At 45.0% G+C, this 11,951-nt stretch overlaps 1 protein-coding gene across 1 annotated transcript; it reads left to right on the plus strand.

The window, feature by feature from the left end:
• The first annotated feature begins 4,964 nt into the window (after nucleotides 1-4,964).
• EIF1B (eukaryotic translation initiation factor 1B) lies at nucleotides 4,965-11,685 on the plus strand. Its single transcript, XM_054992083.1, has 4 exons — nucleotides 4,965-5,207; nucleotides 9,200-9,363; nucleotides 10,189-10,290; nucleotides 11,317-11,685. The coding sequence occupies exons 1-4, from the start codon at nucleotides 5,177-5,179 to the stop codon at nucleotides 11,359-11,361; spliced, it is 342 nt and encodes a 113-aa protein (XP_054848058.1). The 5' UTR covers nucleotides 4,965-5,176; the 3' UTR covers nucleotides 11,362-11,685.
• The last annotated feature ends 266 nt before the right edge of the window (nucleotides 11,686-11,951 follow it).

Raw genomic sequence — 11,951 nt, forward strand, 5'->3', positions numbered from 1 at the left:
CAATTTGACCTCAAACGAGCCAAAATTGGCCCAATGTGGAGTGTAGGAGCACTCTAGGGCTTGTCACACGACTCCAGCAGTGCTCCTGCACTCTGTAGCAGCCTGATTGAGACCGAATCAAGCCTGTTTGGCTGCAGAGTGACAGGCCCGCCTCACCTGGCCTTCCTGCTGCAGCAGTGGCCTCCAGAGGGACGGGCCGCCTTGTCTGGCTTTCCCGCCACCACCGCAGCCTCTGGAGGGATGGGCCCACCTTGCCTGGCCTTCCCACCATGGCAGTGGCCTTCAGAAGGACAGGCCTACCTTGCCTGGCCTTCCCGTCGCTGGGCCAGTGCTTCATGGGCCTCCAGGAGCCCCAAGGCAGTGGGAAGTCCTGGGGCAGCAGGAAGGCTCATGGTGCCGGACCTTCCTGCAGCCGCGCTGGGCCTTTCTGGGCCTCTGGAGGCTCCGAAGAGGCAGCAGGGAGGCAAATCATTTTGTCCCCGACTGCACCTGCGCGGGGATAAGAAGTGAGTCATCAGCAACACAGTTTGCCTTTTATGTCTTAGGATGATGTTCCCTCTTCCTCTTTCCCTCTTCTTTGTTCTTAAACAGCAGAGATGGCACCAGAGGCGTTTTTAAAATTAAAAAAATACCTATTTTATTTGTTTTAGAGGGAAAACGTCAGGAGAAATCAGGGTTTGGAGATCTCGGAGGTAAAATCAGTACATGCATGGACGGTAGTTCTTATGATTTTCACAAATACTTAAAATTCTTATGTTTAGAGGCTTTTGTTCCTGTGTTATCCCCAAACATTCTGGTACACTTTCTTTTAGTATTTTCCGTCTCTTTTGAGTTTAAGAATGCTGGTACCCACTTTCTAGTACCGAAATCCCTTCTCTTCAAACACCAGTGCTTTCCTTCAGTTTTTAACAGAATCATAAGGTCTCCAAAAGGTAGTTTCCAACCACACTCAACCAGGGATCTCTCCACTCTCCAGAGCCACCTCCCTGTTTGACTGGGTAGGGAAAGTCTCCTCTCCTTAGAAGATCTAGCCCTTTTCTTTGGCCCAAATGGGAGTCTGCACCTACTTCCCAAACTTCCTTGCCAACTTTTCCCCAGTTCTCCTGTAAGTGTTAAACTGTTCACACTCTATTCTTCTCAGCTTGGGCTGAAAACAGACCCTCCTTTTTCCAGCTCATGCAATCCAATCAGATTCCTTGGAGTAGCCTGTCACTCAAAGCTCTCTGTGTTTGTAAATGATTAACCCTTAACAGTCCTGCTGCTTGTATGGCACTTCCAGGCTTTTAAAATAATCAGTCCATCACAGCAACAGATTCAGAATCCACTCTAGAGAAGTGCCATTTCCCATGACAGAGGCCTATTTCATCATAAGAGCCCATGCTGTATAACTTGGGTTGTTTTTATACTACTGAATGCAAAAAACAAATGATTTCACACTGCAAGCTTGATGGAATTATTAGCCATTTACTGTAACAGAGTCATCTGGTGGGCTGTAAAGGAAGTGATGAATTTGCATTGAAATCATTGGTTTGCAACCCTTTTATTCCTAGAGAATAGACATTTTTAATCACATGAAATGATTGGAGGGGGGGTACAGGGTCTGAGGGCAGATGACTAAGACTGCAGCCCTCAGAAATGAGTCCCATTTTTTCAATGAGACTTTGGCCCAGGTACAGGTACATAGGACTGTAGCTTAAATTTATCGTTCAAGTTCAGAAAAAACATGAGAATGTTTTTTAAAATTTTTGTTGATAGGAAAGTACCATCTAGTGTACAAACTCAGTATAGCTTCTCTAGCTGCCTCATAAACCAGCCAAACAATTTCAACAGTCAGTCAAAGAAAGTTCAGCTGTACATTCTTAAAGAAGAAACATGTGTTTTGATATCATGGCAAGATACTCAAATTTTACCAAAGTGTATAGGGAAAGATACATCCTTAAGTTATCCGCCAAAATCTATAGAAAGGGGGGGGAGGAATTCTCAGAGTTTCCTTTCAACTCTCAATTATTAAGTAGTTATTTTATTGTTAATTTACTTAGGTATATATTGCAGCTTTTTACAAATGCCATTGGGGTGGCTGTCAGGTCTTGCCAGGCACTTCCCCCAAACACTTCACTGCATCACTCTGGTGTATGAGTTAAAGATGTTTTATTAGGGAAAGATACCAGTACCAGTATCAAGAAGTATCAAGAAGCTGTAACAATGGAAATTGATTGGAATGCCTAAATGTAGTAAAATAAGATCAGTTATAGGTCAGTGTCTCCACCCCCCCTCCAGTGGGAAAGAGAGGCCTTTAGAAGTTTTGGTGCGCATCACCTGGGAAGAAAGGAGGGTGTCGTGGCCCAGTCTGGACTCAGTAAGGGTGAGGTCTCCTCTGGAGGAGAGGAGCCTCGTGTAGCCAGCCAGGACTCCTCAGGAGGAGTTCTGTGTAACCAGCCCTAGCCTTGACTCAGCAGAAGCTGGTGATCAGGAACAACAGCTGTTCAATGATCAGAGCTCACAGCCAGCAGCTGAGGCAGAGGCACCAGCACCCTCTGGCCCCAATACCACAGGGGAAGCTCAGCCAGGGACGTCCAAGGTTACAGGTGCAGCCCAGGCAAGGGCCTCCACCCCCCCACCCCAGGTTCACCCACACCCAAAGAACACCGCAGACAACACCAGAGATTGCAACTGCAGGAGAGATGGCACAGTGCTCGTCTCCTGAGCCAACGCCAGCTGCTGGAGAGCGATGATGAGTAACATCAGGATGGAGCCCCAGCAGCTGGCTGAAAACCATGCCTGGCTATAAAAGCCAGTCTGGAGAAACTGCCAGGTGTGGAAGCAATGTGTTGATTACCTGTGACCTCTTCCTTGAGCCTTGCATCTTGTTCTTGCCTGCACTTTGACTTGACACTCTCGTGCTCTGACCTATGGACTGGACTGGACTTGGCTTTTGGATTCTGGACACACCCCTGGTGTTTACCTTGTGCTCTCACTATGGACTGGACCTGGCTTTTGAATCTTGAATGCTCCTTTGGTTTCGTGTTAGTGTTTGGACTATCAGCTTGGGCAAGCCCAGCCCATGACAGAGGGGGAGAAAAGAGCTCAGCTCAGTCTCTGTCTAGGAAAGCAATTAATACATGGGCAAAATAGTAAAGGATCATTCATTTATATATCTATCTATCATGCATTTGATACTGGGAAAGAATGATTTTAACTAGGTAAACCCAACATTGCTGGACATGAAAGGAGAAAGACTGGCAAAAAAGGGAAGTTTATTTCATTTATTGTTGTATTTAACAATATATGTATTTGTGACTGGATCTTGTATTTTCTATTGTTATAGATGGATGGATATATATATATAGAGAGAGAGAGAGGATCTGGAGATATGCTTTACTTTGTGTGTGTGTGTGTGTTGTATGTGTGTTTAGTAAAGAATGGTTTGGAACACAGTGTATTTCCTTATGTATTTCTTGATGATAAAAAAGAGAGACCTATTTTGAAGTCTTCTGTGGTCTTCTCTTGCTGCCCCCATAAGACCTAGACTTTCTTCTTTTTCACAATGACAACTGAGAACCCAAGCCAGGAGATACACAAGCCACCTTGCCAGATGGAATAGCTGAATCCAAGACACTGCAGATTCATTCACAAAATAGCAATGCTACTTAAAATAGTTCCCAGGGCATTGTCCAAATTCCTCCAAAAAGAATGCATATTTCACTTTGGGTTGCTAAGTCAATATTTAACGAAGTCACCATGGAGTTATTTTGTTCTGTGAAAGCACGAAGTATGGACATGTGACACCCACTGCAGATCTTATTCAGCTCAGGAGCAGATTGGCTATTTTGTTTGCTAGGAAAGATCCCAGGGGGCTGCTGGCTCAAACCATGCCCACCTCCATGGAGGGGCTTGCAAGGAGTATGTTGGCAGCATCCAGCTTTGACCGGGGCCGGGCTGGGCTCTGTGCAACCAGCATTAAGAAAGGGTGTAGTGACCCCCCCCCCCCGTGCTTTGTCCAGGGAAGAGCAGGGCACACAACTTTGCCCTGGTGAAGAGGCGCACAGACAGTAGTGCCTAGCTTCACCCTGAGGCACATGGGCAGAGCTGCTCACTTCACCATGCTAGAACATGTGCACCTCAAAGAGAAGCATGGTGGCACCTGGTGTGGCCCTCCATCAGGACGCATGGCATTGGAATGGGTCATTACTTTCCATTAGGGCCATCATCTTCCATCAGGACGCATGGCTTTGGCGGGGGGGGGGGGGGGATAATTTTTTCCCACTGCTATTTCGGCCTCTCAGCCTACCCCTGAATCAGCTTTTGCTCCTGTTTTAAAGGCTTGCGTTCACATTGGGCAACGTGAATACAGAGGTTCTTTTAGCATCCGCAGAGAATATTTTCACAACTAAAGCCCAGCGCTATTGATAGAGCGCTAGGGCATTCCAAGTCTTCTCTTTTAAGAAGTTAGCCAGCTATCCAGTGCAGGTCGTGACAGGATATAGTTACTATGTTCACCTATGTAAAGCGCCTATATGTGCGTAAACCGAAATACACTGCTTGACATTTGCAGTCTGCATCTGCAGCGGTTGCTCAACACCCTTGCATACATGCCCCTCTCCCCCTCCCCGTTGCTCGGCTCCCCTCTCTATGCAGTCTTCCCCTGCCCAGGGAAGGGCAGGTGCCGTTCCTCCCCGTTCTCCCATATGCCAGCCCTCAAAGATCTCATCATTTGCAGTGAAACTCAAGGAAGAAGCAACCTCCAAGAAAGGAGGGGTGTAGGGTGCGGGAGATAATCTGGGAGATGAAGTGGAGGAGAAGCAGGCAGGTGGGGGAAACCTCTGCTGCCGTGGCCGCCGGGAGTTGTAGTTCCTGGGGCTGAGCTAGCCTTGAGCGTGGCCCTTCGAGGGACTCCATTTCCCAGGATCTCGCGGGCCCCGCTGCAGTCACATGGCCCCTTCTTCGGCGAAGGAGAGGCCAAATCGCAGGCGTCGGCCATTTTGTGAGCGATCGTCGCCTCTGCCGTCGCCGCTGGTTGCGCTCCGTTCCCTGCCCCGACCCGGGTCTCCTCTGCCGTCCAGGCCTCGCCGCTTTGGCTAGTCTCTTTTTTCCCTCCTTCACTGCTGGACCTGAGAAAGCCCCGGGCGAACCCAGCCGCGGCCTTTTCCCCCCGAGCAGCGCCCAGCCACAGAATCGCATGTCCACTATCCAGAACCTCCAATCCTTCGGTAAGAAACGGGGCCGCTTCGTCCGCCTCAGGCGCTGGCGAGCGGGCGGCGCGGAAACCAGGGCCACCTGCCCCGGCGCCTCCGCCCCCCGTGAAGATCGGCAAGCGCTCGGCCCGGCTCCGTCTCTCTCGTCCTCCCTCGGACCCTCGTCGGCGCTGCTCATTGGGCTTTTGTTGTGAGGCTGGGGTGGGAAGGGGCTGGCTGTGACCCGTTCTCTCTCGGGCGAAGATCAGGTGTTCCAGTGGGTAGCGGTGTTGGTCTGCAGTAGAACAGTAGGAGCCGAGTCCAGGGGCACCTTCGAGACCAACAAGGGTTTTCAAGGCGGTAAGCTCCCTGCTTCGGATGCAAGTGGGAGTGGAGGATAAAGACTGGGAGGTCTTCATTCGTAGTTGTATCTGGAGAAAGGAGCTCTGACTCTCGAAAGCTTGCATCGTGAAAACCGTGTTGGTCTTTCAGGTGCCACCGGACTCAGGTCCTGCTGCCTAAGATCAGGCACCCCACTTCTGCCTGCTTGCCATCTCCGTAATCGCTAGGCTTTTGATGATAAACTATTAAATGGCCTCAACCCAATCTAGGCTCTTTAAATTTAGGTTTAGAAATGGGATTAAAATTCCGGAAGGTTTAAGTGCAACACCCCCCCCCCCCCACACACACACACAAACACCCACACCCTGCTATCAGCTCTCTTATCGGGGGGGCCTTTTGGTGTCAGGCCAGATTCCTGGCCTCTGCCTCTCCTGTCCTTCCCCAGCACCTCCAGTCCTTTGTTAAGAGACTGAGGCTTGGCCCAGATGTCCCTTTTCTCTGTCTCTGCTGTGGCAGGAAGCTGGCTGGCACTGATGCAGCGGTGCTTCTTTTCCATCCTTCCTCTAGTCTAGCCCGTCTTTGTTTACACAATCGACTGCTGTGTGTGAAGGGAATGCTAATATGTGCCCCGTTTACTTGAGGGCTGAAAACCCGGGCTTTCAGAGCTGAATTGGTACGGCTGTGGACTTCTCAAGTCTACTGCCTTGGAAGCTTGAAGTGTTCAGTAAGGAACTGGATGTAAGTGGTACTGGATGTCTCCTCGTTTCTTTACTAGGTACAGTATTTCATTTATTTAATAGGTAAAATAAGACATCAGCATGATGTAGTGGTTACAGTGCTGGGCTAGGATCAGGGAGACCCAGGTTGGAATCCCTGCCCTGCCCTGCCATGGAAACCTTGGGTGACCTTGGGCCAGTCACACACTCTTGGCCTAATCTACTCCACAGAGTTGTTGTGAGGATAAAATGGAGGAGAGGATAATTATGTAATCCACTTTAGGGTAACCATCAGGGAGAAAGACAAGGTTATAAATTAAGTAAGGAATTTTTTTAAAAAATCCATTAGCTGAGCTGTCTGAATCAACTATACTCGTTAGCATTAGGCATGTACACAGGTTCAGTTGACTATCCTGATCTTTTATTTTGAAAGCATGGACCTAACTTGCCATGAACATAATAATGCTGTATTGTTAGTTTTTGAGCTGGCAGACTGCTCGCATAGCTCATATGCTCTCTTACCAGCCCCAGTTTAAGACAGCAACTCAGACCCTTCTCTACCTAGTGTCTTAGGTTATGCAGCTTTCACTCCTGATCCAGCTATTCCCACCTTATTTCCAAGGATGAAACCTCATCTATGGCTTTTGTGAATCCCACCATCATTTCTGGCGAAAAGCGCTGTCTCATAAGAGGTCATACTTGAAATGCTTGTTTTGATGCTGTGCAAGCTGGACAAACTGTCCAGACTGTTAGAGCCCTGCAGATTGTGTTCTGATGTCTTGGTTGTAAAAATGTCTCTCTACCCACTCCTTCACCAGTTTAAATATTTTGTTTGGAAAGAAGCTGAATCCAATAGCCCCTCTGTATTTTGTCCCTCAAGGTATTCTCCTGTGACTTCCTCATGTAGGCTTTTTACTGAGGATCCTCAATAACCCGTTTGACAGTATTCTCCCGATCTTCCTATGTCACAGGCCTAGTTCTCTCTGAAGTGGTAAACATCTGCCTAGGCTGCACCATTTTAGGGTGGCAGTGTCATGCTGAAATATTCAGCTATGTTGGGGGAGGGTCCTAAACATAGAATGCTAGAAAGTTTGAAAAGAAGGCTAAGCTGGAGCTCTTCTCCCAGTTGTCTAGTCCTGTATAAAAGAGTTTCTTGTATTGAGTGTCATTCATTCATGTGATCACCACCTGCTGTTTGGAATGGTACAGCCCATACAGGGTACTTTTAAACGGAAATTTCAGATATTATTGATCTCATTCTTTGCTTGTCTACCTTCCCTTCCAATACTAACAGGGCAGAGGTCTGTTTTTGTTACTTAGGACACTGAGTTGTTTGAAGAATAGATACTGTGAAATCCCCTGGGCTTTATTTCACAGATCTTTAAACTTCTAGTTTGAAAACCTAGGCATCTTTAAGGTGGTTTAAGTTGGTATGAGTGCAGCGTTTGGTAAGCCAACAGTCCTAAAATAGTACTGATTGAGTCGTCTTGAAGATAGATAAGTGTTTCATCTGGTGCAGAAATTTTGTGGAAAATGGATTTGATTCCCTGATGTCATGCCACTGCTGCCTGAAACTGTTCTTTCTTCATGGTGGAGAATCAAGAAGGTAGAAGGACTGTGTTTTGAAGCTCAGTCTTCATAGCTAAGAGGAAGCCAGGAGCAGCAAAAGCTGAAATTTTCCTTCAAATTCTGCTCCAACTTCCTGTTGTGTGTCTCCCTGGCTCTTCACAATATCCAGCCCTCTCTTTTAATTCTCATAGAACTGGTAAGCTGCTGGTGGAGGACCCATGTGGCTGGACACTTCCCTTGCCCGGTGGCTGCACATAAAAAAAATTAGGTAAACATAACAAGAAATCCTGGCGCATCAGATGAGTTCTAGTCTTCTACCTGACAGGTTGGTTTTCTGTTGTATGAAGGAACATTCAGCTGTACAAGCCCCCACCTGCAGTTTGAAATGGTATTATCCAGACAGCTTACTGAGAACTTAGGTTTCAGGTGTGTTTAAATTTCTAAACCTGTCAATGTGATGGAGTGATGTGAGAACTGCATAACCTGTGAAATACAATCTGAGTGCTATGTGATCATTTAGACTTTTGAAGTTTGGAACCTGCATTTGTTAGTATTGCATGTCCTTATTCAATGGCTTGTATTTAGTATTTATTTGGGACTTGCCATTACCCCCCTTGCCAACTTTACAAGGGATTCAACTGTTGTGGATCATTGTGGAACTTTAGGAACTTTCATATGCATCAGTAGATAATCAGGCCTTGGCACTTTAAAACTGGTGTATCAGTTTCCAATGTCAGCCGGAATCTTCCACCTGCAACAAAGAGGGGCTTCAAGGAAGTTGGATTGACGTGGAAGAAATTCCTTAAAGGTAGATTTTTCAAGTTTAGATCACTAGTGTTCAAAGGTTTGGGAAAGGGAAAGGTTACCATTATCTAGGATGGCTAGACATGAAACTTGTATGTGTGGTGTATGGTGCAGTTAGTGAATTTGAGGGCAAAGAGTCATAGGATTCATTTTAACAGAGTGTCTAGTGGAATACTAGTTTATGTGTATATAGTTTCTAATGCCTTGTTTCTTACTGTGGTTAGTAGCTGTTCCTGAATATAGCTAAATGTACCTAGAATTCTCTTTTTAATGTATTTTTCATTGGTATCTGCAGAAGTCTTTCAAGCAAGGTAATGTTTGAGCCAGCCTACAGTGTTTAGGTTTCAGGAATTATCTGGATCCTAATTTTATCCATATATATGAATCTCAAAGAGAAATCAAAACTAATTCCATAAATATGCAGTATCCTGTAAGGCACACTATATTCTTCTGTGGGCATGGACGGTGAACAAACCTAATTGGGTGACTTGGTGTCAAGAAGAAGGCCTGGAGCAGTCCTTGCTGCATGAGAGTATGACTTTGAGGATTTGCTCCAGAAAATTGCTTTGGACTAATGTGAATTTTCCATCCCTGCAGACCCCTTTGCTGATGCAACTAAGGGTGACGACTTACTCCCGGCAGGGACTGAAGACTACATCCATATAAGGATCCAACAACGAAACGGGAGAAAAACACTAACTACTGTTCAGGGGATTGCAGATGACTATGACAAAAAGAAACTTGTGAAAGCGTTCAAAAAGGTAAAGTTGACTGGCAGTCCTAAAGTGTGAGTTTACCAGGATAATTTGTGTAAACAAACTATCTAGAATGTAATTTTCAGTAACAACTGAAATTTTGTTCTAGTCCTGGACATTGTGAAATGAGAGTGCTCCCTTATTCAAAATACACTTTTGCCTTTTGTCAGCAAAAATGTAACGGGTGATGAACACTGGCAGGAACAGCTCACTCCTAATCTGTCTTGTTTAAAAACATTGTTCTTTTTAACTGAGTGGCAGTGGTGGCCTATCTGTATCAATAACCAGCTTTTGTGCTTTCTTTTAAAACTCAACAGTGGCAAATCCTTTGAATGAGATCTAAGTAAGCAAGTAGAGGTACTGCTAGGGAAGGGATCTAGAATCTGCTGCTGCTGCTTTTGCCAATTATGTTAAAAATATAAATGGGGAAAAGGTCAGTTTTGTGTGTTTGGTGTTCATGTTCTGCTTCTAAGGTGGGAGGCTGATAACATTGTGTAAAAGGAGGCATCACTGAGTTATAGCAAAGCAGTTGCATAGAACAGATCTAAGATATATGTAGAGGTGTGAAACAGTTCACATCTGGCTTGAGGTGGTCTGGCTAGTGGCAACACAGCAACAACTTAGATATGAAGACTTGTTCAGAGAATCATAACCCTAAATGTCTAGAACATCTGCAAAATCATGCAGTCCCTTGAGAGGGCAACTCTGAATCACTAGGTGCATTCTAGGTATTCATCTTATGAAGAATAGCCAAACTAATAGATTAGTGTAGAGTTCTGAAAACAAGCAAAACATGTCCTGCTGTTTAACATAGGGAATGTTTCTTTGCAGAAATTTGCCTGTAATGGTACTGTGATTGAGCATCCTGAATACGGGGAAGTGATCCAGCTGCAAGGTGACCAGAGAAAGAACATTTGCCAGTTCCTTCTGGAGGTGAGTGAATTATTTTAGAAGCTTTGGCTATGGCAATATTGTGATGTGTCAGTGCCTCTAGTTGTCAGCCTCTAGTTGCCCTCCTAAATAAGTAACAGAAAAGAGCAAGAATCCAGTAGCACCTATAAGACTAACTGAATTTGAGGTAGGGTATGAGCTTTTGTGAGCATCAGCTCACTTCTTCATACTAGCTAGATCTTGATCTTAGTTAGATCTTGATCTAACTAAGGAAGTAGAGCTTTTATCTGAGTCATGGGGTAGTAGAAGATTTACTCATTGCCATTAACAGGAGAATTGATCCTTGAATTGACTTCAGTACAAGACATTTCCAGATAGGGCCCTTCTTCAGAATTTCCTGTAAATTTTTTTGGTTTCGATAAAAATGCTCCTGTCCTTCGTACATTTTGTACAAGTCACTGGACATTGCATGTTGACTCTCCCCTCTTTGTACTAGCCCTTATTTTACTTATTTTTTTATTTGTCATTTATAGTCTGCCTTTCTCACTGAGACTCAAGGCAGATTACATAGTGTGTGATTAGTGCAATCAGTATCGGGAACATTTCCATAGCGTTAAGGACATTTCCACAACATGTCATAGGATTTTACAAAGACGTAGCATTAGCAAGGATCCAATACAGAGTTGAAGAATTGCTGAAACATCATCAATTCTAGGACTGACATTAGATAAACATGAAGTACAGGTGGTATAAGAGTACATATCCGAGCAACAGATAATATGCACGGCAACATAGTGGTGAAGTCTGTGGTCCCTAACTCATTAGTGAAGCATTTGAGACCCCTCCCTATAATACTTCCCTCCTATCTGAGTAAAAAGCCTTTTTGAATAATTGAGTTTTGTATCATTTGCAAAAAGCCAGGAGAGTGGGGGCTCTCCTGACCGTTCATTAGGGTGGGGGCCACCACAGAGAAACCCTTACAAGTTCAATGTCTTGGTTACGCCTTAGCTTGGGGGTTGGGTTCTAACTACAAACAGCTTACTACCATTTGCTTCTTTTTTTTTTTAGGTTGGCATTGTTAAGGAAGAGCAGCTGAAGGTTCACGGCTTCTAAAATGTGTGTGCTTACATGAAGAACTCTGCAGGTTTTGTTCTTACCCGAGCTGGCTACTCTGTGAAATATGATTCTTTGCAGTAAATGGACTTCCCATTCAAATTCTGATTTGCTTTTGCATGACTACAGAAAACATACGGAGTGTAGACTAGAAACACATAAGAAAACTGCAGTAAGATGGTAACAAAAGATCCTTGAGAATTTTAACACATTTCCAATGGAAATGTTTTACTGCTGATAGTTCAGTGTATTACTTTTCACCTGATTTAAGTGTTGTATTAAAACCATGTGTGTTGCAGCTTAAATAAAACGTCTGTTATCTTACCTTTGTGAGTATTTAGTATGCATTAACTATAGCCTTCAATAAGCTGGTTTTGAGTGTTTTAGCACACCTTCAAATATTTGGGAGGTAGGTAAAATCTCGGAAGGAAGTATGGCATAAACAGTTACTTTAAGTTATGAAGGCATGCAAAACAATGTGTGGGTATAACACAAATCATATTGGCTGTTGCTGGCATAGATCACAGTTATGTACTATTTATTTGGTAAGCTATGGCTCAGATACAAGAGAATTCTGCCACTTCTGGAGC

This window comes from Eublepharis macularius, chromosome 11 (genome assembly GCF_028583425.1).
Source record: "Eublepharis macularius isolate TG4126 chromosome 11, MPM_Emac_v1.0, whole genome shotgun sequence".
NCBI classification, from domain to species: Eukaryota; Metazoa; Chordata; class Lepidosauria; order Squamata; family Eublepharidae; genus Eublepharis; species Eublepharis macularius.

Coding starts and splice junctions, on each gene's coding strand:
- EIF1B (XM_054992083.1), top strand. CDS start 5,177: ATGTCCACTATCCAGAACCTCCAATCCTTCG. Junction 9,364..10,188: donor TTGTGAAAGCGTTCAAAAAG/GTAAAGTTGACT, acceptor GTTTCTTTGCAG/AAATTTGCCTGTAATGGTAC. Junction 10,291..11,316: donor TTTGCCAGTTCCTTCTGGAG/GTGAGTGAATTA, acceptor TTTTTTTTTTAG/GTTGGCATTGTTAAGGAAGA.